This window comes from Rosa rugosa, chromosome 2 (assembly GCF_958449725.1).
Source record: "Rosa rugosa chromosome 2, drRosRugo1.1, whole genome shotgun sequence".
In the NCBI taxonomy this organism is placed as follows: domain Eukaryota; kingdom Viridiplantae; phylum Streptophyta; class Magnoliopsida; order Rosales; family Rosaceae; genus Rosa; species Rosa rugosa.
In genome coordinates, this window is record NC_084821.1 from 56,253,580 (window position 1) to 56,280,485 (window position 26,906).

Sequence of the window (26,906 nt, forward strand, 5' to 3'; positions counted from 1 at the left end):
ATTAGCTCTGGAAGCCTTAATCCTTCTAGCTAATTAAGCTCACTTTCAATGGTATTGTCAAGATGATACATACACACATGTTTCTTTTTTTTAATCCAACCCAAGCCGGGTGCTGATATATATACATATATTTATCTAAAGCCAGAATCGGCCGTTACATACACACATGTTTCTTTTGTAGATTAGATATGAAATAAATTATGTCATTAGTTTACTACTTTATTTTTTGTGTAACATTTTGGTTGATTAGTTTTCTCTTATTATTCATATAATACACAACATAAAGAATACCAAAATCAAAGATTCAACATTACTGAAAAAACTAGGCAGCCGCGCTCTCTCTAACCACACCTAGGGTTAGGGTTTTTTTCGCGACTGCAGCTTTCTCTCCAACATCAATGGCAATTGTTGCAATGGCCACGCGTCTCGCTGCCTCTCTTGCTCTGGCAGAGGGGAAGAGGCCTGTGGATTTGCGTCCTTCCAAGGGACTACGACAACAGGAGGCTTTCATGGTGGGAAAGCTTCTCACAGCACGGGACTATACTCGCCGTTCGTTTCTGGGGATGTTCCGATCTGCATGGAGGGTGAATGGCACTCTCCGGGTGGAGGAAACTGGAGAAGATGACCGTGTTTTGTTCTCCTTTTCGGATCCGGCTGACAGAGTTAGGGTTTGGAAGGGAGGACCATGGGGTTTCAACAAAGCTCCGATTGCACTTGCAGAGTATGACGGCGTCGGACAGATCTCGGCGGTGCCATTGAAGACGTCGTCGTACTGGATGACGCTATTTGGGGTTCCTCCTGCGTTTCAATCTGAAAGGATTATGAGGCTCATTGGCAGTACTTTGGGAGAGTTCAAAGAGTTTGATAGAACAGCTTTCCGGCAACGGATTCTACGCATAAGGGTTGAGATCGAGTATGCGAAGCCTATTTTGCTCAAACAGAGGTTCTGGGTTGAAGATACCGTCCAGTTTCTGGTCAAGTTCAAATATGATAAGCTTTTTGGGCGCTGTGGGCGGTGTGGTTTTGTTACCCATGTTGGTCTCCCGTGCTCTGGCCCGGAACTGGAGGAGGATGAAGAGGAGGTCGCGGGAGTAGTGGCGCAACCGTCTGCCCTAGCGGTACTCCGTGAAGAACCAGGGACAAGCTCCAATGCATCTAGGGTTTCGGTACCTGGCCCAACCTTAATTTTCAAGGCAAAACTACCTAGCAATGTTCCAGCCTTCTGTCTCCCTCCGGCAATGGCCGCAGTGAGGTGTGAAAAGAGACAGGTACAGATTAGGGAGATCACAGAACCACGACAACCAGTCGCATCTGTTCTTGGCCAACGTAGGGTTAGAGATGGTGATGAGGTACTTGTTTCACCCAAAAAGCTGAGATTGAGTTTGGCTATAGGCAAAAAGAATCTGGATGCAGTGACTATGGGACTGTTGGAAGGGCCGTCTAAGCAGGCTGAACAACAGAAAAGAAAGAGAGGCCGGCCTCTAGGAAGTGTGAATAAGTTGCCGTATGGCATGGCTGGGAAAGGGAAAAATTCCAAGAATGAGGGTGACTCGGGGAAGAAGGTTCCAAACGTGAGCAGGAAGACCAACCTAATGCCGAGGTTGTTAGCTGCTGAAGGGATTGAAGATGGTACTACCTCCAACCCTAAGGGGAAGGAGATGGTGCTTTCTTAAATCTTATGGTGCCTAGACATCTGGATGCAAGTCTTTTCAAGTGGGAAACTTCTCTATGAGCTTTTCTAAGATGTTTCTAGTCTTTGTTTGTACCACAATTGAGTGTTGGCAGATTAGGCTAGTTGATTGATTTTCCTTAGGAAGCGAGTTTTTCTTGCTTAGCTAGGCTTGCTCTCCAGCGAGCGTCCCTTTAGACTTTAATGAGTTTAGTATAAGCTTAGATAGGCTATCTGGTACATGTACTGTGAGCTTGTTGTATTTGGCTTGCTTCTGAAAAGGGAAAATATACTTTGTTTGAATTTGATTGTCTTTGGTTAGTTTGCAAGCTTTAATTTTTATATTATTGTTGTTGTTCAAGAAATGGCAGCTAATGAGATGTCAGTAATCCCCATGGAAAATGAAACTACTGAGATGTCAGTACCTTGGCCATTAGAGACTAATGGGATGATTGTACTTGGGGAAATGAAAACTGAACCTATTCAAGCTATCCCTCCGTCACAAGAAAATGTCTCTTCTTCAGCTTTCTATCCTCAAGTAAGGAATGAGCTTAAACCGTTCAAAGGTCAGCAATTTAAAACATGGGAAGAGGCACATGTTTTTTTATATCAAATGTGCATCTGCAGCTGGGTTTGTTGTACGAATTGGTTCCAGTAGGAGGAGCAAAGTGACTAATGAGTTTATAAGGAAAGAGTTTTTTTTTTGCAATAGGCAAGGAAAAAGTCCGAGCGAATTGACTGGTGATGAGAAAAGGATTCGTGGTGTAGTAAGGGAGGAGTACTGTAAGACGAGAATGATAGTTATGAGAGACAAATCTGGTGGATTTGTAGTTAATATATTTGATGAATGTCACAATCATCCCATGACAAGTCGAAAAAGACTCCACTTGCTAAAGTCCAATCGTCGACTTACTAAAGCTCAGAGATCATTATGGCAATAGCTATCCATGGTAAACATACCCACACACCAGCAATTTGACATTCTTGGAGTGCAAGCAGGAGGATTTCAGTACATTGGTTGTACACAACAAGATTTGTACAATCTTGAAAGGGACAAGCGTTCATGCTTTTGTTTTTGGGCTGATGCTATTTCAAGACAATCGTATAAGTTTTATGGTGATGTGATTATCTTTGACACTACATACCAGACCAATCGGTATAGTTTGATTTTTGCACCATTGATGGGGATAAATAACCATGGTCAGACAATTGTGTTTGGAGCTGCATTCTTAAGTGATGAGACTACATATTCATTTGTGTGGTTGTTGAAAGAATTTTGAATGCTATGCCAGGTGGTCCTCCTAAAATGATTATTACCGATCAAGATCCAGCTATGGAAAAAGCTATTTCTGAAGTCCTCCCAGGCACATTTCACAGATATTGTAGCTGGCATATCTTAAGAAAGTTTTCTGAGAAGCTTGATGCAATCAAATACAAAGATCACTATGATGACTTCAGAAATTGCATTTACTCATCTGAGAATGGAGAGGAGTTTGACTTCAAATGGAAATAAGTTCTTGCAAAAAGTGGATTAAGCAGACATAACTAGCTGCAATCAATTTATGAAATTCGGTTTAGATGGGTGCCGGCCTATATGAACCATGTTTCTCAACTGGCATGTCAAATAGTCAACGAGAAGAAAGTGCGCATTCCTTCCTTAAGGATTATGTTTCTGATAAAAATTCTCTAGTAGACTGCTTCATGGTTCAGTTTAGTCGAGGTTTTTTACATAAACGGCATGAGGAGTTGATTTCAGATCACATTGACATCAATGAGAAGCCTAGATTTAAGTGCCCCATTAAGATGGAAAAGCAAATGGCTGATATTTATACACAGAAGTACTATTACATATTTCAAGATCAGTTGTGGGAGAGCTACAATTACAATCTTGAGGTCACAAAAGAGGATGAAACTAATTGCATATTTAAGGTTATGCGTCAGGATCATGAGGATGGAAGAGCTCCGGTCATTATGTATGATAAATCAAAAGATTTTGCCTCATGTAGCTGCAAATTGTTTGAGAGTGCTGGAGTCCCATGTAGACATGTTTTAGCATACTTGCACAAAATACGTCAAGTTCATAAATTGCCAGCTCAATACATTTTGAAGATATGGACAAAATCTGCAAGATCTGAGGTTGTGATGGATAAGAGTGACATGGAGATAACTGTTAGGAAGTCCTTACTTGAAAAACGTGGTCTACTGTTCCAGCAATATTCACATGTAATTGATAGCGTTGTCTTAAGTGAAGAAGCAAGTCAATTGTTTTGTGAAACAATGGATTCTTTGATTGAGAAGATTAAGCCAATACTAGCCAATAGCAGTAGTGAAGGTGTGGAGCCTTGTGCAAAAAGAAGTTCAACTCATCAAACCACTTTTCGTGAACCAGATTAAGTTAAGACAAAAGGAAGGGCAAAAAGACTTAAGAGAGGAAAAGAGAAGGCAAATGGAAAACGCAATAGTACTGGTAGACATTGTCATGGATGTGGTAAAGATGGGCAGACCCATGTCAAACGCAATTGTCCAGTGCTGCTCAATCAGTAAGAATATATATTTAACATATTTCATTTTTTGTTGTTAATTAAATGTTTGGGTAGTGTCACTAAATATAATTCCTTTTCTTTCTTTCAGATCTGCTAATGTTGATACCAATGAAAATTCTAGTGGAGATGACATAGATAATGACAGTTATTCGTCACAGGTAATATTAATACATCTCTATACCATACATAGAGTCTGAAGCTTTTTCTCAAAGAATTAATATATTCCTTTTTCCCATGTGAATGTTGTGGTCAGGATGATTAGCTGCTGCTGTGCTTGATCAAGTAGAGTTTTCTTTTCAGTAGTAATTTTGGAGAGAAGGAGACTGTAGTGCTTGATTAGCTACTGCTAGTGTTTGCTTTTTGGTTCTCAGCATCAGTGTTGAGATAGACTTTTCATTTGGTTCTCAGCATTAATGTTGAAGGTAGACTTTTTGTGAAATAGGCAGAATTTGGATAGACAGAGGAGACATACTGTGCTTGATTAGCTGCTGCTAGTGTTTGCTTTTTGGTTCTCAGCATCAATGTTGAGGCTAGACTTTTCACTTGGTTCTTAGCATCAATGTTGAGGCTAGACTTTTCATTTGGTTCTCAGCATTAATATTGAAGCTAGTTTTTTTTTGTAAAGTAAGCAGAATTTGGTTATTTGAAGCAATAGCAGAAGAAGACTGAGAATAGTTAAATCTCTAGTTAGACTTTTCATTTGTTCATAACAGCAAGTTCAACTATTCAAGTTCAATATTTGAATAGTTAAATCATCAGCTAGTGTGATTATTCTTGTCAAATCGGCCTCCATTTATGTAAATATACATTGTCTTATTCTGTCATGTTTGTTTAATGTGTATTTCTTTCTATTTTTCTGTACTGGGGTGCAACTCTGTTCTAATTTCAGGTTGTTTCATTTACTTTCCGAGTCATTGAGTTTTATCAATCCCTACATCTGTTATATATCCCTGCATATGCTATATATGCTTGTTTGCTTGCTTGCTTGCAAATGTTTGTAGATACATTCTCATAAGTTCTCAGAAATAGAAACGATCACATATACATTCTCATAAGTTTTTAAAAATACACACTAGTTCAGAACAATTACTTTACAATCTCAACTATATAGTAACATTTGACAATGAGCATTAATAGCCATTTTTAGGCCAACAAGAGACACAATAAAGGAACATAAATTGTATTGATACAATAAAGGCCATCATCCCCTTGAACACACATCCAACATGGCTCTCCTCACTGCTTAATAGATCATACTTTCTTTTCTTTTTCTTCAAAAAATGCACAATTCTTAAGGGCATATATTGTAGAATGGGAATGAACGGAACAATCCCTGAAATCGAGTTCTTTGTTCTTCGGTTTCGATCAACTTCTCCCTTGCCGTAGTTCGTTCTCACTAATCATGTACTCGTCCTCATGTTGAGTGCCTTTCTCAAGTGAGCAGCTACCTAATTTGGATGCACCAAAAACCAGTTAACACCAGGTTTAAGTACATCAGACTTTAATTTGGTACGTGATTAGAAGCACATTTTGTTAGAAGTTGACTTCGTCACTTGTGCTAGACTATCTACGTTCTCCTTTTCTTATAACTTGGTAACTTCGTGTTCTTTTGCTTAATTGTTTAAGTTGCATCTCAAATATGACATTTCAATCTTCTCATATTTTTTCTGAAGAATAGCAATCAAGATTGAAAAAGAAGAGGGTGAACAAAGGTGTCTTTGTATCCTCACTCAACTTTCATATTTCCATAGAAAACTTAGAGGTGGGTAAGAAACTAAGAATACTATATGTGGGTAGTATGAAGGTAGGGGTGAGTGGTGTTGAGGTGTGGGGTGCTTGATTATTCTGAAGGTAGGGGTGAGTGAGGTAAGGATTTAAAAAGAAGAAAACAAGGGATAAAAATTTGAACTCTTCGTTTGTGAATTGAAAAGGCATGTCATGTTAAGAATCACCATAGCCCAACCTAACCCAAAAAAGCTCGGTCGGGTCGACCCGGTTGGTTTCCCCTTAAAGCGTCTAGAACCTACTATAAGTCTATAACCAACTCTTCGTCCTTCCGTAACTCATTTCCCGCTTCAACGTGACTCTCAAAACGACGACACCGTTTCAGAGCTCGTCACCAGCGAAAGGAGGAAGAAGAAGATGATGTTGGGCACAGTGAAGGTGCGGTGGATCTTGGCGATGATGGTAGTTTCGCGGAGCAAACCGAGAGTAGAGTGGGAGAGAGAGAGAAGCCTTCTTTCTCTTCTTCTTCGCCGGCGAAGTCGTCTTCCGACGAGCCGGTGGTCACTCTGGTCTCTATGGCGTCTAGCGACGGAGGGCGAGAAGAGTTGTACACCGAAAAGACGACGGATGATGCGTGGCGGAATCTGGAGTACGATTTCTATCGGAACTCGTGCCCTCATGCTGAGACCATTGTGAGGTCGAAGATGGCTTGGATTTACGACCAGCACAGGAATGTCTCGGCTCAGTTGCTCCGTCTTTTTTTTTCATGACTGCTTCATTGAGGTAGATTCTTTCGTTTCTTTATGACTTTGATATGATTTTCCTTTTTTTCCTGAAATGGGTTTAATTTGTTCTTTGAAGCATTGAAATTTAGGGATTTCTTGACTGTTTGGATTTTGTGAATGGGTGTGTTTGGCTGATCAGCTTGGCATTGACTGTGGTTTGGGGTTTTGCTCAAATCGGTTTTAGATGCTCTGCTCGGAACCATTGAAATTATTTCTTGATTCTTGTAATTTAGGGATTTGTTGACTCTTGAAATGCGTAAAATGTAGCTTGATTCTTTGGATTTTCCTAATGGGTGTTGTGTTATTCATCTGGGTGTTTATTGGATTTAGCCTTTTTCTGTATTTAATACGATGCACTTTGTGACCTGTTTTGTATTTTGTATTTTTTTATGGTTGAACTGAATAGGCTTTTGTTAATTTGCAAGCTAGATGTGTTCTGTTTATTGACTTTCCAATTCCAAAATCTGTAGTATGTGTATGTTGTGTATTTCTTATGAACCTTGTATTTGGAAACTGAAAGAAATTATGTTAACTGCATTGATTTCTCTGAATTTGGTTCTGAATTTTATGGATTCCTGGTTTCCAAATGTGGTTAATTTCTTGGTCTTGGTGACTGTTATTATCTGTCTGTGTTTAAAGCCAACTTTGACTCAATACTACATAGAGCTACATCAAATCCAAAACAGGGGAAGAAATTCATTGATGCTTTGTGATTTGGTGAATTTGAAGTTTGCTACTTTGACTGAAGCTTTCTATTGTATTAAGCTTCTTTGGATTTTTACTGGTGATTATTAAGATGTGAACATTTTTATTCTTCAAGATTTCTTTTGGGAATTGGTCCAAGCTATGAAAATTTTGGATTTTGTAATTTCTATCCTGCTAATTATCTGTCATTCTTAATGTTGTGAGGTTTCTTGAATCAGGGGTGTGATGCCTCCGTTCTCTTGGATGACAGCAATGGGGATAAAAAACCATTAATCTATAGAGAAGCAGGCTACACTAAATAGGTCCTTGAAGGTTACACCCAAAAAAAAAGGTCCTTGAAGGGATTCGATAAAGTTGATCAGATCAAGGAGGCGCTCGAAAATGTTTTTCCAGGGGTGGTATCTTGTGCCGATGTACTTGCTTTTGGCACCAGAGATGGCATTATCCTGGTGTGTTAAACTGCTATAATGAGTTTTTCTCTTCCTTCTAATGAGTTTTTCTCTTCCTTCTCGTAGTTCCTTAGGATTTACCTTTTACATCAGAAACTCAGTCTTCATGCTGATGTGGTTGTAATATTGAAAATGCCAACCCAATGGGGTTAGTCTAGTGCAGTGTTACCTGGATCGCGGATCGTTTCGGTACGGGAACGCGGTACGGCCGGGTATGCGGTACGTTAGCTATCTAGGTACGTGGTACGCTAGGGTATATCTTATTCAATGTATATTAATTGATATATTGTAAAAGGAAAATTCATTAAGTAATTTTTAATGAAGATAAAATGAATTTAATCTTTTTACAATGGTCAAATCTATCAAATTAGATTAGTTTAAGCATTAAAACAAATTTAAAGTAAAATAGCTTTTTCTCCTTGGCTTTTATCCAAAAAGAAGGAAGGAATTAAAAATTATTTTTAATAGATAGAAAGAGGAGTTGCAGAACTCTGCAACTATTTTGCACGACTGAGAATGGTATCCCGTCAGTTTTGGTATTTAGAATCATCAGAATTCGAGTTTCAGATCGGATCGCTGGAATCTGTGATCCAGTTCGCTAACGCACCGTGTTCCGGGTCGTGCGATCCGGATCGCGGGTCGCCAGCAAACCGAGCGATCCCGGTAACACTGGTCTAGTGGAAGCATGTTAGGCTGCAAGTGGGGTGGACGCTGGAGGACTTCTCCTGGTAATAGGAGGTCTCTGGTTTGAACCCCATCTTGTGAAAAACATCCTCTGGGGAGTGGCCATACCCAATTTGTTCTCAGCCCTGGAGTGGTAGCTCACTCGGTCACCATTTTTACTTACAAAAAAATATTGAATATGGCAAGCTGGTCGCCCATATTATCCATTTTTGACAGGTAGAAGAGATCGATAGTACTCAGTCCTACTTTGATGATGCAACACCACATCACACACAGAGAAGACTAATGACAAAGAATACTCAAGCGAGAGTGTTGTAAATAGTTATTATTCAGTGGGCATCTTGTAATTAGTCAACAAGAGATATTATTGTAATTTATATCCTAATCTTATCTCTATATAAGCGAGGGTTCTCTAAGAAAAAGATATTACACCATATTCAAACCCTAAGCGGCCTCCTTGCCGCACTAAACCCTAGCCAAACGTCGACCAAGGCGTCGCCGTCTTTGCCTTCTTTTTCCGATCTCTTCCCACACAGATCTTGATTTGGCATCATCAACCATGTCCAACATTGATTCTGTTACCAAAAGCTTTGCTACCTCTCTTGCTATCGCTACCAATGAGGTCGTGGACATCTCTTCCATGGCAGAGGGGGGAGCACAGCGAAACTCCCAGTTGTATCTTCTGACACGGCCTTTAACACTAAAGCCCACAAATGTTGCAGATTTCAAACGACATTTTAGCCTAATTTGGGTGCTGAATAAGGGCTTTACTGTTCAACAGCGATCTTCAGATCATTTTCTCTTCTCCTTTGACCTCAGAGGAGATAGAAACAAAGTATTGATGGGTGGTCCTTGGAGTTTCACTAATATGCAACCGGCATATGAACAGAGGAATACTATTGCAAACGTTGCTACTATTGCAGGTAAATTCATTGAACTGGACCACAAGCTTTTGGATGCAATTGGAGAGATTAGGGTTAGGGTTTCACATGCAATTTCGAAACCTTTTTTCATGCAAAAAACCCTAAAGTTTGCTAAAGGAATTGAGCAAGAGGTTCACTTTTTCTTTGAGAACCTCGTGGGAAAATGCAAGACTTGTCTGCGTGTGTATCATGAGGGAGAAGCATGCAAGGGTGAAGCTGCAACTCCACCGGTCACTGCTACTCCAGCACCGGCATCAAGAAAGCTGGAGCTCAATGGCTCATTGTTAGGTTTTTCGGGAACTCAATTCAAAGATTGACTGTTTCACTTCCAAGGTCTCAATACCCCTATTCTTCCGCCAGTGGGTAGGTCTCTGTTTGGAGGAACCGAGACAAATATGGTACGCAAACCTATTGTTATTCGTAGTGCAGAAAAATGACAGGTTACTGAAGGCAACGAGTTGGCTTTGGTACCCGTGGACACCGACTTGCAAGCAAAGAGAGACCGGTCTTTTCCTTCTCCAAAAAAGCTTCAATTTTTGATGTCTGATTTCCTGGAAGGCAAAAGTGCAAAACAAGCCCTATTGCTCCCTCCAAGAAAGTGAAAATGCCTAAGTTCCCTACAAAGTTCAGTGCAAAATCTCTGGGTTTAGTTGAGACACGAGGTGGTATGTTAGTGCCTACAGAGGTAATGTTGCCCAAACCTATGCAAAGTGAGCTTCCGGCTTTGGGATCCAAAAACAAAAATCCTCCTAAAGTGAAGAAAGTTCCTGCTGAAGAAGTCCTGAGTGTTCTGTTTTCAGGAAAACCTCCTAGCCCTAAATTAAAGGGCAAGGAGAAGATATAGGTTTTTTATTTAAAGTTTGTAAAGCCTATAAGCTATGCTTTATTTGTCATAGTTATAGGCTCACTTGAATAAGTGAGCGGTAAGTTCTAAGATAGTAGGTCTATCCTATGTACCACTGTGGCTCCCCCACGAAGCCTTGTTCTGTCCATCAGTATGTGATAGCGGGTGGGTATGTAATAGCCTTCTTGGCATGCGCATTTTATCAATAAAATTATCATTACTTCAAAAAAAAACAAAAAAAGTGAGGGTTCTCTACTAAATAAAACACACTCTATTCTCTGCGTCCAAAATCTCTCACTCTAAATTATCCTATTTTCTGTTTTACAACAGGTATATCTTTTTTTTCATAGAATAGTAAAAATCAGCCGTAAGAAGCCATATAAGATCGATCAGGGTCAACAGATGCAAGACCTTGAAGGGAATTTACAGATGGTTCACTAACAGTTTCTTACGTCTTTAATATTACAATGGTACATTTATATAAGGATGAGGCGCGCATATATCATATATAATGTCGGTGATTGCCAAATGCCACAATCACTACTAGAAAACAAGGATAAGGGGATACATATGTTGGGCACAGATGAGCTATGTGTCCCCAAAACTGATAAAAAGGCACAGATGTGCTTTTGAAACTAGAACACCCATATGGAGACTTGTCCCCAAAGTGTCTCGATTTGCCATATCTTTATCGAATCACTGTCCCACTCTGTTCTTCTGGTTTATCAAAGCATTTCGGTAGGGTATTTGGTGCTGGGCAATGGCTATGGTTAAGAATGAAAGAGACTGCTCCGGCGCCATCGACCACTTCAGGTACTTCAATCTCTTCCTCAATTATTGTTTGTGTGAAATTGAAGGTCTGGGTTTCAGTTTAATTGTCAAAGGTAGGTAGGTAGTTTGTGCATTGAAATGAGTAATTGGTGATTTTAGGGTTTTCAATTGAGAGTAACTGGTAATTTGATTGAGTAATTTAGGGTTTTCAATTGAAGTAATTGGTGAGCAAACGACGTGAGTCTGAGAATTTGACTTCTTTGGAGCTATAGGTTTTGCACCTAGAAAACTATGTCTAACGGGTTCTCCCCCGTTCTCTTCTTACAATCTTCCATTGAAAAGGGCTCAGAGTTTCTTATCTGCAGAGTGCTTTTAGTGATTGCAATACTAAAAGTAGAAGAAGGATGGTGTATACTATTACTACCTCTCTAAGTCTCTCAACTCCTTTTGCACATGTATTAGACTATTGTAGATTGCATTAATTATTAACATTTAGGTCTGGGGCATGGAAACTTTAACGCATGTCCATGAACAAAAAATAATATATCTTCTTAGCTCAATGAAAAGGAAATTTGGGCAAGAGGCTGTGGAAAATTTGAAATCCCTGGTTGGAACAAAAATTTTATCAATTGTACTTGTACCTCTTCTGTCTTAATATGTTTAGATACTACATGGTAACGATGTAACTCACTGAACTATGTATGGATAACCATCGGCAGTGACTGAATTTTCTTATCTTGTTCTTTTTTTCTTTTTTCCTTCTTGAATTCCGTCAGGTTATACTCAAATCTGGGTACTGCTTTTAGGAGGTCTTGTCTCAGCTGGTATGTTGGATGTGTGGGTAAGTAATGTAAATGGTGGACTGGCTCTTGTAAACATATCTGGATGGATTTCGATGATGAAATTAATGGTGTCCATTTTATGCAGGACATGATTTCCCAATAGTCTTTTACCTTGCTCTGGGTGGATCCTTGCTATCATACATTTACTCTGCTCCACCTCTAAAGGTGGTGCTTTCTTTAATTCTTTTCTTTCTTTCCTTCATTTAATTACCAAAGTGCTTTGATGTTCGAGAAGAAGCTTTGCTTAAGCCCTGACAAAGCTTCCTGATCTGTTGCAGCTTAAAAAAAGAGGTCATCTACTGTTAAAGCCCAGACATTGGATACTTATTAGTAGATACACACGAGCATTGCAGGTCGGTTGCTTTATTTTGATTCTTTGTATTTTATATTGCAAAACTTCCTGATCTGTTAGCCAACTCATGTAAGAAAATGCAGAACCTTCAAAGGTACCAGAACAAGGGCAGCTTTTGTCTTTATTATTGGATTTTGGTTGCTGGATCTTGGCAATAATACAGTGCAGGTGAGTGTTTGAGACTATTAAAGAAAAGCACGCTCGAAGTTCAAACAATTAGATAATAAACAGTACCATTTTACAGTGGTTTTTATGTCTGAGCACAAAATGAAACTTGTAATTTTGAAGGGACCAGCGTGTGTTCTCATAGTGAAATTATTTGATGGTTCTGTTTAATCTATTTGATGGACTTGGGCATGTCCTCATGTAGGTAACGAGTGCATCAAAGAGGTCAATATCCAATCTAAACGACCTTCATAACCTGTGGAAGCATCTCATCTTCTCATCAACTAAGAAGGAAGAGCTGAAATTCAAGAAATTCACTTGCTTCTTCAAATCCTGCTGATGAAAGGACTGCATCTATATATATACATATATATATATATAGGATTTTTCTCAGGTAAGGATGTCCTTAGTTTTTCTTATGGAACGGATTTACTGTTTTCACCCACTTTCCGATCACATTTTCACATCTTAACCGTTCAGTTTTTAGGTCCTAATGTATGGATCACCTCTGCAAAATTTCAGTCAATTTGGTGATCGTTAAGGCGTCCAAAACTGCAATTTACACGAACGAACCGAATCTGTCGAACCGGAACCGTTCGTTTACATTGTTGTAATTTGCAGTTTTGAATGCCTTAATGATCACCAATTTGGCTGAAATTTTTCAGAGGTGATCTATACATTAGGACCTAAAAACTGAACGGTTAAGATGTGAAAATTTGATCGGAAAGTGGGTGAAAACCGGAAATCCGTACCTAAGAAAAACTAAGGACGTCCTTAGTGTAGCCGGACTGTATATATATATATATATATATATATATATATATATATATTAATTATGCTGGTAAATATTTTCTCTCTCTCTCTACTCAAAAGTTCAAAATTTGAGTTTAGTTGGTTTGGGGAGAGAATGTAATACAGGGTTTTGGAATTTGTTGATGTATTGTTGGATATCTGAGTTTAATGGAAAATATATAATGGGATTAACTCTTGTATTATTTACTGTTGTGGTATATAATCAATATTGATTTTTTTTTTTTTGCCTGGTTTTGCAATTATTCCCCATTAGGGAGGAGGAAGCGAAAAGAAATAAACATTCTCCCATTGGGCACACATAGCTAAAGTGTCCCCAATGGGTGTAGTGTATTTGTACAAATGTATGGTATTTATACTATATTTGTAGTTTGAGAAACCATGGGTCCCACTTTGTTATTTTGGGACACATAAGTTGTTTGTTCCATTTAGCAATAGAAACACTAGCAATAGGCACAAATGGCTATGTGTCCCCTTTGCATCAATGGGCACACATATGTCCCTATAGGCACCAATAGGCACACATATGATGTGTTCCCTTGCCATTTCCTCTATTTATATGCTGTTAACGATCTGTAGCACATAAGTTCCCTGGTTTGTTCGATCGACTTGAAGCGTGTCACAATGGAAACCCTGAAATCATTAAACTTCATTTCAGTGCAACCAAAGTATATTCCGTCTACGAGACTATGACTATATATATGCATGTGTACTTAAACTTAGCATCAGCATATAATAGATGTACTTTTGTTCCCATCAAGCTGAGCCACATCAACCCCTATCTGACCACCAATAACAATAGTAAACATTATATACAAGCAAAAGTATTCCCATATTCCAAGGGATACAACAATATGCAGAATCATTAGCTGGTCAAGTTGTTAAGTATAAACCTGAAACCCAAACTTCTTCATCTCTTCTGCAGCATCAACTTCATTTTTCTCAGCTCTAGCGCCTCTTGCGCTGATGCTTCCATCTCAAATAGCTTCTCTTGTAAGATGTTCACATTTGTCTGCAGCCCCTTAATGTAAGTCCCTCAATAATAGTCATCTACAACAAGGCAAGAAAAGCGCACGCGGGCGCGCACACACAGATATATATATATTAGAAATTAGCATGTGGTGGTTTCTAGTTCAAGTGAGCTCATTAAGGGCATCGAGTACTTGCATTTGTAAATTATACGGACTAGTCAACGCAGTATTGGTAGCCTATCACCGAGCTTCTGCCTTCTCCTCCTCTCGGCGTGGAGGTTTTTCGATTGCAGTAGTAGTCCATTTTCAGCAAGTAGAAGAAGCTTTTGGGCTATTCACACACTTGGTCTGCAGTCTGCAAAAGGGTATCATGCCATTTTGGGCATTTGATTTTTGTTTAATATCCATGTCATGGTCTTTGGTCTCTTGTTGACTGAAAAAGTACAGAACAATTGCGGTTTGTTAGAGCAGTCATATTCTTCTTTCTGTTATTTGATTCCCTAAGGACCAAGAAGTTAGTACACATTTTCTGCACCAAGTTGACAACTAACTATTCAGCATGTTAAAGTATGGCACACAAAAATGTGCGAAAAAAGTGTGAGATTTTTCATTACAGGAGATCCTAATTTTCTGAAACTTTTATGCACCAAACTTGCTGGAAATTCTGTAGATTCACTCAAATACATAACGTGAGGTACACAAACCTTGTACTAGCTAGGCTGGCTTAGTGGCTGTTTATACATTGAAGCATTATTCATTACTAGAGGACCATGTATCTAGCCAATCATGAATCCTAGATAAAATGCACACCAACTAACATACATTATTATAGGACTCCATTTATTTAGCGAATCCATGAATCCTCGACATAGAGAGCAAGTCTTGTCTTCAACATTTCACAGGGAGTGTAGCATTACTTGAACTCCATGCTGTGGGCGAACTGTAAGAAAATGAAGAGGAGAGTGGACGTAACCCGGGGAAAGGGTGAAGGCGTAGCGTTGCAGAATCATTGACAGAGCAATCTTAGTTTCAGTGGTGGCAAAGTTGAAACCCACACAAATTCTAGGTCCCATTCCAAAGGGTATGAATGCAGCCATATTATCCTTAGTAGCTTTGGCAACCCCTTCTGAGAACCGCTCTGGTTTGAAAAGTTCCACATCTTGTCCCCATATTTGAGGGTCATGCTGAAGTGCTACAGTTGGGATGACCAAATCAATATTAGCAGGAACAATTAACTTCCCCAGCCTACTTTCCCTTTCAGCTTTCTTTACAAGTTGACTGACAGGAGGATATAACCTTAGAGACTCATTGATGATCATATTCATCTGCATTAAGAAGATCGAAACAAAATGAGACAGAACAGAAATCAGGATTTCGTACTTAACTGATGACAATTTCAGTGTAACGGTTATTGACATTCTTACAGTTTTTAGTCTGGAAATGCCTTCGGAATTTGGATTCTGTTTTCCAAATAATTGCAGGACTTCTTTTCTCGCTTCCTCTTGCCAATCCTGATGGAGTGCCAGAAGAAAGACGGTCCAAGCGAGCAAACCATTAGTGGTTTCTTGTCCAGCAAAGTACAATGCCTTGCACTGATCAATTATATCATCTATCGTGACCCTATATCTGTCATTACTGTCATCATGATGAGCCTTTAAAAGTAATCCAAGAAAATCCCCCCCAAAGTTGTGTTCATCTTGCTGAGTCACTGCTTTATTTTCTCTTTTCTTTACAATCTCCAGTATCGTGTCACGTATTTCCTTCTCAAGCTTCTCTGCTTGAATTTCATCACTAGTTTTGAAAAGCTTTCTGCAATATGGAATGCAATAAACATGAGAAATAAGAACATACACAATCCTCCTACAATATAGAATTGAATTGTTCTGTACTATGTAGCAGATAGGAACAACATAGTTAGTGATGTCCAAACCAAATATCCCACATATAAGAGTAGTCACATGTCGTGTGTGTGTGTGTATATCAATCAAAGATAGAACCAGAAACTACAAGAAAGATAGGTTCTTTCATATAATTCCTTCAAATACAATGGACATTAATTAAAGTAAGTTACCGGATACCAGGAAGCCTGATCTTATAAGAATTTTTGAACAATAACAAGGATATCTCCGTCAACATGTCAAAAATTTTCTTCCCTTGTAAATAGCTACTACCAAATGCTGTCCTGGAAATCACTTCTGAAGTAAACAACTTAAATTCTTGATACATCTCGATCTCTTTGCCCTCGCTATTTTGCAACCTTTGTAGCATGTTCTCAGCACTAGCTATCATATCTGGAACCATATTCTGGTAAAAAAATAATAATAATAATAAATAAAAAAAATCTCATTGTAGTAAATTAAATTTCCTTCAACTCATTATTTTCTAAATAATGACGAAGTGGTGTTAGCTCAGTGGATAGATCGAGTACCCACTATCTAAGATCGAGGTAATTGGTTCGAGTCACCGTGGGGGTAGGAATGAAATTCTTTGATCCTCTTTTTAATAATGTAAGGAAGGAAAAAAAAAATTATTTTCTAAATAAGACTGTCATGCACATCTTTCATACATGTTGTATTTCATGTAAGAATTTTATCACTTGACAACTTAGGCTACGATTTTGACAACTCATGCACTAACTAAGAAAAAGTCTCTACTAAGTTAAATAAGAATAAAAAATAGTTTCTCAATTGAGTAATGGATAATTCTTAGGTTCACCTCTAGAGTGAACTTGTTTATGCACCTCTTTTTCCAGCCAGCATATTATATAATAGGGGCCGTGACCACTTACCCAATTTTAGCCCAAAAATTGCCCACTTACTCCACCAAGAGTTTTTTAACCCCATTTACCCAATCAAACAGTATTTGACAGTATTGCCCTCATTTTAATTTATAAATTACACTGATATGTCTCTCTCTCTCTTCCCTCCCCTCTTCGACTGCATCTCCGATTGCGAGCACCGCTGCCACGAGAAGAAAACATTTGATGCTCCGCCGCGGTCGTCATCCGAAGCTCCACGCGGCAGTCACAGTTCTGGTCCGGGTCGGGGCTTTGACACCGTTGAGGCAATAATATGAATAATCCCAGTTCCGACATCATCCCCTTCTGGGGTCATGGGTTAGACTCGGCCTCCTCCTCCTTTCCTTCCTCTTCTTGAAGGGGGGTTTGGTTTTGTTGATGAAAGAAAGAGCAGCGTGGCTGCCTCTTCGAGGCAATCTTTTAAGTTGCCACAGTGGAGCAGATGCTGGTTGGGAACTCGGCGACGGGCCAGGAGCGGACTACCATGGGTCTAATGGGTTGAGCGTTGAAGCTGTGCGCGACTTCAAGCTGGGAGCCGCGGTGACGAAGGCTTTGGATTTCACAAGGACGGCTATTAGGGGTGCTGATTTGAGCGCTGGCAGCCAAGCTACGATTCTGTTGATGGAGGATTCTGGCAGCGACGGTTTTCCGGCGTGGATGGTCTTAGGGCTACAGGAGTCGAGCAGGCTTGGTGGGACTGCATCTAGAGTTTAGAGTTTGGGTCTCCTACCTTTGAGCTTTGGACTCTGGCTTTGGGCCTATGTTGTGGTTATGGTTTTTTTTTTTTTTTTTTTTTTTTTTTTCCGGTATCCTGAGATTGCAATGTAACTGTGGGGTTTGTTTAATGGTCTACTGGGGGGCAGTAGACACATTATTAGCCCCCAGTAGACTTTGATACGAGGGACATGGATCACTATAGTGTGGTGTTTTGATAAGTTACATGTTGTTTTCAGTGTATTAAAGTCAAATTATCTGTGAATCCTACAAAATGGTGCATTTTTGGTGGTCTATTGGGAGGCAGTAGAGACATTGGACTTTGTATTGGGGGGCAATAATATGATTATTGGAAGGCACTAATATGATTATAAATTGATCAATTGTTCCTGTAGTGTATTCATTTTGGTTTTGGGAGTTCATACAATTCACTGGACGGCAATAATATGATTTTTGGGAGGCAATAATATGATTACTGGGGGGCAGTAATATGATTACTGGGGGCAGTAATATGATTACTGGAGGGCAATAATAGCCGGATTCCTGATTCCAGTCATCGGTCGCCGGATTTCGGTTACCGGTTCCCGGAATCCGGTCATTGGTCGCCGGAATCCGGTCACCGTTTGCCGGAGTCCGGTCGCCGGTCGCCGGAGACCGCGCCGGCCATTGGTCACCGGAGCACAGCAAGGTGGAAGGTGACTTCTCTCTCTAAGTGAGAAAGAAGGAGAGGGCAAAAAAGTCTCAAAAAAAAAGAAAAAAGAATTAATTGGGTAAAGGGGAAATAATCCCTTAGAGTGTTTTGGGTAAATGGGGTTTTTAAACAGTTGGTGGAGCAAGTGGGCAATTTTTAGCCTAAAATCGGGTAAATGATCATTTTCCCTATATAATATATATTGACACATGTACATTTATTAAAAAGAAAAGAAAAAAAACTATTAACTGACTTCTCGTTAACTCTCACCGTTTACTCAATTCTCATCTATTTACATAAAAAAAATAATTTTTTAAAAAAATTATCTATTCTCTCAATGAACCTGATTCCCTCCCATCTATAATGTCATTCATTTTCCAACCACAATGACCGAGTAGCCATATATCCAATTAGTTTTTCTTGTTAAAAGCAATGTTGAAGAAACCATTTCCTCAACAGTTGTTGAATTCATCTTCTTTATTGGCCTTTTGGCATTCAAACCAAAATCAGAATTGAGCGACAACATTGAATTTCTTCAGTCCATTGCCCACAAGCTTTCAGAAATGGGATGGTTATCCAATTTGGTCCAGAGCCACATGTTATATTTAGTACTTTGGGTCTTAGAGAGACACAAATTTGTTTTGTTTCTAGGCTGGGGGTGGCAAGTGTAGGACTTTCAAGTGTCAGTTAGAATGGATAAGAATCATGGATAAATCGCGTGAGTTAACAGTTTAACACAGAAAAAAACTAAGGGGGGTGTATTGTATATGGAATTAGTGGAACTTTTAAAGAAATCTATGGAATTTAAAAGTCTGGGTGTATTCAATATAGACTTTTAACAGTCCATGAAAGTCTTGAGGTATTCAATTAGGATTTTTAAAGACTTCATGAATTCCACCAAAATCTAGGGGTATTCAATTAAGACTTTTAAAAATGAATAAAAGTACAGAGGTATTCAAAATATCATTCATACTTATGGAATTAGAAAATCATGGATAATCATGGACTTTGTAGTGTTAACTATACATACCAAACTCCAATAATTTTCCAGCCTCCAGACCAAAGATTTCAAAAAGTCTATCAAAGTTTCCTCTTCAACAAAAAAAAAAATGGTCTATCAAAGTTCTTCTCTCTACGCACGAACAAGTTTGTCCTTCATCATCTCTCTTTCTTAATTTTTAATCTTTTATGATATCAACATTTTTTAATACCCAACATGTTCATTGTAGTTGTTGAATGTGATTTTTGTTTTGTTTTGTTTTGTTTTTTTTTTGTTTTTTTTTTTAAATTGTACGCGTGTTAATATATGATAGGCTGTTTGATAAAATGGTGAATGAGTACGTTCACTTTATGGTGAATCTAAGAATTATCAGTAATTGAGTGACATGTGCACATATTGTGGGAGCTTCTTTCCTTATAATTAAGGAGTTAATTGAAAGAACCATATCTACGTACAGTCTTAATTTGCAATAATTGCGATGAATAACTAAAGCTTACTTTTAAGCTCTCTCCATGGAAGGCATGGTTGGCCAACTTTCGAAGTTTTAGCCATTGTTCTCCTTCAGAAGTCCCGAGGCTGTTTCCTAACAGCTTCTTCCCAAACCCTTGTTGTTTCATTTGCAGATAAACTCTGTCTTTGTTATTCAGTATCTCTTTGCACAACTTAGGTTCCATAACCACCAACTGAGCTTCGGTACCTAACCACTGAAGAAAAATCTTTCCTGTCACAAAACACAGCAACGTTCACTTATGTTAATTGGAAATACTAAATATTTGAAAGCCATATTTCATGATATCGATCGAGTTTATTATTTGTTACCATATATCTTAAGCCACGAGTGATACTGAGGTTGAACTACAGGAAATATGTCATGTGATAAACCTTTGGGTCTGCTCATGGCCTCCTTCTTCAAGTTCAAGATTTCTTTGGCGTTTCCATGGACAAGTCTGTAAGAAGGGCCCTTGATTCCCTGCAGACCCATCAGTTTCTGTAGGCGAGTGGGAGTCCGCCATTGTGTGTGATAGATCTTGAAGATCAGAAGGAAGAGAAACACAAAGCTTAAAACAATGAATACTGGGAATCCAGTAGTACTCATATTTTCAGTGATTTAGCTGTTTGGCTCTAGCTCTTAAACACAAAACTCAGTCTTGGATTAGAAGAAATTTGTAGGTCGATCCGTTGAGAACTAAAACAGGGGTTAACAATTTGAAGGATTGATTCATTGGATGATGGTTTCGGTGAGTACGAGGAGAAGAGAAAGAAGATGGCAGTGAAGGAGGACTGAAGAGAGAGATGAGAGGAGACAAAGGTACGAAGCTACAAATATAATAGGAATTGAGAGAGGAGAGAAGGGTCCATTGCTACAATTATAATAGGAATTTTCAATGACCATGCATGTGAAAAATAGGTAGATTTTTTATCATACAATATCCGGCACCCCCGATTGTTTAATTCAGGTCGAATAAAAGGTCGCTGTTGCATAAAATTGTAGTAGTGCACTGTGAGTGGGAAGTATTGTGTGTGTGTGTGTGTGTATTAAACTTAGTGCACAAAACTGTCATCATATTTCGATGTTTCTTTTACAAGGTAAGAGACTTTTTCAATCCAGGTGGCTTTGAAGGCTTTTTGTATCTTTAGAGAAGAAAGCTGTAAGAGGCCTAACTTGGATTACAATAGTCAAGAGTGACATGCATCTTCGAAGGCATACCAGGGAAAAGTAAAAAGAATGAAAAGTCAAGAGTGACATCTTCTTAGGCATACCAGAGAAAGCAAAGTCCGATGAAAAAAAGAAAAAAGAAAATAGCAATCAATATTGAAAAAGAAGAGGATAAACAAAAGGGTCTGTATCCTCACCTAACTTTCGATAGGGTTTTAATTCTTCGGTCATAAAAGAAAAAAATCAGCACAAACCGGAACCGTTAACTATTAATTCATGAATGATTCGTAAATTGAATGTGAAATCTTTAAAAAAAATATAAGGTGAAGACGATGGATCCATCGGTATCAATAATGTCTCAAAAGTCTTATTTTATGACCCATGAGATGAGAGAGAATGACAAACGATGGATCCATCGGTATCAATAATGTCTCAAAAGTCTTATTTTATGACCCATGAGATGAGAGAGAATGACAAACGATGGATCCATCAGTATCAATAATATCTCAAAAGTCTTATTTTATTACGTACCCATGAGATGAGAGAGAATGACAAACAATCATGCAACAAATTAAAATATATTTTAGGGAAACAATCAAAATTAAATCCAAAGTAGCAAGACGTCCGAGCGAGAAACCCTTTCTCCTCGTCCTCCCTTTGTAGCCACAAGGCCGATCTTGCTATATTCCTCCCAGTCATCAGATCTCTGATCCACTTCCCTGAATTTAGACTGATTCCTCAGTTTGGATTCCTTCTTCGCATTCTGTTTTGCCTTCCTTGTTTCCCTCGATTCCCCCAATCCTTTTGTTAGGTTTCAGTCCGGTTTTCTTGATGCTATTGGCCACCATGGCTAGCGGTGGTGCGGGCCAGTGTGTGTCGATGGTGGGGCTCCTCCCGGCATCTAATCCAGTGGCGGTGGTCTCAGTGCTTCAAGACCCTCCCTTTCAAGGAAGCTCTACGGTTTGGCTCATTGATCCGGGTGGCGAGTTTCTGGTTGGCAGCAGAGATGGCAAGACCGACGCTGCAGACGGCAGGGTTGCTAGCAGTGGAGGTGTCGCTGGCTTCGGACCTATGGCTGCTGGCGGCTTGGGTCCATGGTGGCTAGGGTTTGTCATGGGCCATGGGCTTTTGGTTGGCTATTGGGCTAGGGAGCTCGATAGTTAGTTTTCTTTAGGGTTAAATACTGCTTACTCCCTATACTTATAGGGTTTCATCGTTTCAGTCTCTGACCTTCGAATTTCACCTAAAAAGTCTCTGAACTCCCAATTTCCTCCCAATTGGTCCCTGTCGTCAAACATCCGTAAAAAACTCCGTTATCTTCCCCTAAAAAGTCCATTATACCCTCATTTACTTAAACAAATAAATAAATAAAAATATTTCTCTTCCTCTCTTATTTTTTCTTTTTTTTTTCTTTTTACCTCTTCTTCTTCCGGCTTTCTCGCCTCCTTCTGTTCATCTCCTCATCAAGATGGTTCCAATCCACAGACCTTCAAGAGGTGAAATGAAAAAAAGAAATAAAAGAGAGAGAAAAAATAAATTAAAAAAAAACAAAGTAAGTGAGGGCATAATAGACATTTTCGGCAACTTTAACAGAAAATTTTGACGGCAGGGACCAATTGGGAGGAAATTGAAAGTTCAGGGACTTTTTAGGTGAAATTCGAATGTCAGGGACTGAAACGATGAAACCCTATAAGTATAGGGAGTAAACAGTATTTAATCCTTTTCTTTAATTTCTTTTTTAGTTTTCTTTTTATTTTGTTTTCGTTGTATTGTTAATAATGAAACGGAGCTCGGTAGGGGAGGTTTAGGGTTCACATGAGGCATTCTTTTGAGTACTGCCCTTCTCTCTCTCCCTACCGTTAGAGCGTGCTGTGTTTGTCAGTATAGGGTTATGTTTAGGTTCTCATTTTAACGGGGCCACACACGTGGCGGGTTCCTTTGTAACTTTGTTGGCCGAAGTAATGAAAGTGTTCACGTTTCTCCTCAAAAAAAAAAAAATTATATATATATATTTTAGGGAGTTTCTATTCATACCTCTCAAATTGGTACGTTGACCTCCCTATTTTTTAGTAATTTTTTAAAATCCTATTTTGTCCTTAAGGTAAAAAAAAAAAGACCAATGAAGACAAGAATGAAAGATAGGAGCAATGGAGTAGATAGATGAAAATGGTTGAAAGTTTTTAGGAAGTTAAGAAGACCGAGGGAGTCAACAAGGATGGAGGAACAACGTGGTAATGAGTTGAGGAGGTAGAGATACGTCAGCATGGTGGTCTTCATTTCACACACCAGCTACCCAATTTCATTTTTGTGTAAGTTGTAAAAGACCAATTAATTAAATGCACCAGTCGTCTCTAGAGGACAAATTGATAGGAGCATAAAATGCGATGAATTTATAGTTCAAACATTTATACTTTTGCTTAGTTTATTCCTTAAAAATATCAATTTAACTTTGTTATTTTCTTAGGTACTTTGAGAAGCAGTTAAGGAGAAAAGAGAGCTACAATGGGACAATCAAGGCACTTCACATGTAGTAGTGATGCAAAGGATGGATTGTGATCATTCATTGGTCATAAAACTCAAGAGAAAATGGAGAAAGTTGTCGAGCAAAACAATTGCCGAAAAGCAGAAAACAGAGTATTAGAATCTACCTTATTTTCTTCTGTTTTGGGAAGCTGTTTTGAAGAACTTTTGAGTGGAATTATGAAGAAACCATATGTTCTAATATAACTGCAGGCAAAGAGTTGGTCCATAATGATAAAGAGAAACCGGAGGCTGTGCTCAAAGTTGGTACCCCGAGAAGACTGTTTCCATCAACTTTTCAGGAAGCTTTTTCAAGGACTTTTCTACTGAACTTAAAGGATAAAAATCATGAAGTTCTCTGCCCATATTTGAAGACTATATGTTGTATAGCAGTTTACAATCAAGAATCATCCAGAAAGGTGGTGGAACGCATAAGTTATGATGCTGCAAATATGAGCAGAGGATAAGGAAAATCTGGAATTTCTGACAAGTCTTTCTGCGAAGCATTTTCAAGACCGTTGTTGGGCCACTTTTCAAGAAACTTTCTAGAAGCTTTTTACATGGTTTTGAAGAGTGACATCAGAAGTATTTTGTGGCAGAATATCATCTTCGAATCTGCTAGAAACCCTCGTCAAATAAGGAGAGGAAAATCAATCCTAGTTGAGAAAGGAAAGGGAATTGGGACGAATTTTATTGGATTTTTTCTGCAACGCACTTATCAAAAGATGGTTAGAAAGACTTAAGGAAGGTTTAGAAAGATTGTGTGGCAGCTAAGCAAGTGGAATTGGAGAAGAATAAGGAGAACTCAACCCGGTTTTGAGGAGAAAAGCAAGGGGCTTGTAAACCATAAAAATAGGAGGCTGCTTTGTGTCATTGGCAGACCATATCATATAGATTTCACGCCTCAAAAACACCCCTAGATCTCTGATTTTCGAAGCTCCATACAAGCATAAGGAAAAGAAGCTACCAAAGTCGCCATCTGCCACCACCGTGAGCATCCATCTTCAAGCAACATCCACCGTGCCTCTTCGCTCCCTTTTCTGCGACTTTGTCTTCTTATTTTCAATATGTTACTGTGTGTTTACCTTAGAACAATGAGTAGCTAAATACTTTTGTGTTAGGGGCTAGTTTTAGTTACTTTGTCGATGAGATTGTTCTTTGGTTCTGGATTAGATGAGTCTTTTATATGTATGTTTTATGTGGTTGCAAATATATAGGATATGCATGTAATTGATGCTAGGTTAAATAACAATTCACCTAATAGTTTTGTGATTTTAAACGAAGTAGTAAAGCCTCTCGCCAAGGTGTGTACCAAAGATGAGGAATGCCACTAGACACGCTTGTTGTACTAGTTTGTACACTTATATTGACATCCTTCCATATGTGCTTAATGCTTTAGAACTTGCTAAATGTAGGATCCGCTTGTGATCTATATGTTGCATGTTTTTAAAATGTTCTAATAACGGCGCTTGTTCTTGTTAGAACAGTCTAGGGAAGTAATATAAGGTACTTAGCTTGCTTACTATGCCAGAAAAGCAATCAGACGACAGAGCAGATCTGTCGTCTGATGAAAATTTTTTATGTTGTCTAGTACGGTGCCGTCTCTTGCGGGTATCAGACGACAGATTTCCTCTGTCGTCTGATTTTTCAGACGACAGAAGTTTTTCAAGTCATCTGTTGTCTGATTAAACCCAAGACGACAGAAGGTTTTCAAGTTGTCTGTTGTCTGATTAAAATTCAGACGATAGTTATTTGTTGTTTGTAATGACTTATAATAACAGTTTACTGATGTTTGTTTTGTATTTTAATAACAGTTAACTGTTATTTAAACTATCAACACAAGACTTATAATAACAATTTACTGATGTTGTTTTGTATTTGTTGTTGTACATTCATTTAAGATACAATTATAAGTTGTTGTTTTTGTTTTGAGTCAACAAAAGTTTACATATTTTTGACTTTGTTTTTATTGTAAGGCCACAATTTTCTGTTGTTTGAGTGGGAAAATAACAATAGATTTTTCCTTAATTATGTTGTTCTTACGTAGCTCCAACAACACATTTTGGCTTTGATTTAGTGGTTGCATGGTATTTCAGAGGTCACATTTGTATTCCTATTAGGATGTAATCTGGAAACTACACAATTGGCATATATTATTCAATCTGTCATTACAATCAACACATACATCCATAACTGTTTCATACATAAACCTAGAGCATCAGCTCAATAAACTTATAAGGCAAAAAAACTACTATCTGGAGCAACTAAACTAATCTAGAGTGACTAAGTAGTAGAAGCTTTAATTTAGCCAATTATGTAACAGCTATGATTCTTGAAGCGGATAATCCTCCAGAGATATCAGCTAATTGAGGCATCAAAGTTTTGAAGAGAAGACTGCCATTGTTCTATATAATTCTTGCAGTCTGCAGACAACACAAACACAGAAATTTAGCAAAGATGACATAGTACATAACCACATATCACATTGCAGCTGCGTCATGCTCAGAACAAGGATTAATACTTGTTTACATTATAACTAGACATTCAATTAACAAAGCTAACTGTGTGCACAAAAACTGAAGCTAGAAAAGATATTTGCTGAGGATATCATATTCAAGAAAAGACACAAAAATACCACAAAGCGCAAAACCACAACCCAGCTACCAAAAGCAATGCAACAATCCTGCATGCTGGAAATAATTTCTAATAGTTGTCTCTGCAAAAATAGGAGGTGGAAGAAAACAGGCTTTTGAACTTTTGTTTGCATTTCATCTAGTTTATCTCCTCTTCAATTCTAATGTACTTGATGGACCTATTTCAAAGATTCAATAAAAAAAGGAATTCCAGTATAATAATTAATGAGACTCTTTTCCACAAGGGGTTATGCCAAAACAAATGAGGTACAAATAGACTATCTACTCATGGAAAATTTAGGTGCTCTTACTCTTCAAATTTGGGAAACTCTAAGGACTAGAGGCTTGCTACCACCTATTAGTTTAGAACACCGATTCTTATTGAGAGAAAGAGATAGAAATAGAGAGAGAGAGAGAGAGAGAGAGACTGAGGTTTGTGTGTGTGTGTTTTACAAGCAAAAGATAATCCATATAGCTGAGTCGTGTGTTAAAATACTAACCCATTTATACGAAATCTTTCTCTCACATCAATCAGGTGAGGAGAAGTGAACAGTCCTGTCCGAAAACCACACTGCCGTAAAATAGCTTCACAGAATTTGCATGTTGAACCCTTATATGCAAATCCGCAAATCCGCAAATCCAAAATAGAATGTGTG

General features: G+C 38.6%; 2 protein-coding genes and 1 long non-coding RNA gene across 3 annotated transcripts; 2 read left to right on the top strand and 1 right to left on the bottom strand.

Annotated features, from left to right (window-relative positions):
* Positions 1-6,304: 6,304 nt before the first annotated feature.
* LOC133734125 (uncharacterized) lies at positions 6,305-8,217 on the top strand. The gene is made up of 2 exons (XR_009858100.1): positions 6,305-6,720; positions 7,646-8,217. It is a non-coding gene; the product is annotated as an uncharacterized LOC133734125 (long non-coding RNA).
* Positions 8,218-10,878: 2,661 nt separating this feature from the next.
* Positions 10,879-12,834, top strand: LOC133732382 (uncharacterized). Its single transcript, XM_062159921.1, has 6 exons — positions 10,879-11,140; positions 11,875-11,939; positions 12,026-12,105; positions 12,219-12,293; positions 12,376-12,460; positions 12,663-12,834. Exons 1-5 carry the CDS (start codon positions 11,088-11,090, stop codon positions 12,448-12,450), a joined length of 348 nt encoding a protein of 115 aa, XP_062015905.1. The 5' UTR covers positions 10,879-11,087; the 3' UTR covers positions 12,451-12,460; positions 12,663-12,834.
* Positions 12,835-14,821: 1,987 nt separating this feature from the next.
* LOC133728622 (cytochrome P450 CYP749A22-like) lies at positions 14,822-20,958 on the bottom strand. The gene is made up of 5 exons (XM_062156046.1): positions 20,260-20,958; positions 19,938-20,161; positions 16,310-16,542; positions 15,663-16,047; positions 14,822-15,563 (listed from the first exon to the last, which is right to left on the bottom strand). The coding sequence occupies exons 1-5, from the start codon at positions 20,534-20,536 to the stop codon at positions 15,135-15,137; spliced, it is 1,548 nt and encodes a 515-aa protein (XP_062012030.1). The 5' UTR covers positions 20,537-20,958; the 3' UTR covers positions 14,822-15,134.
* Positions 20,959-26,906: the final 5,948 nt, after the last annotated feature.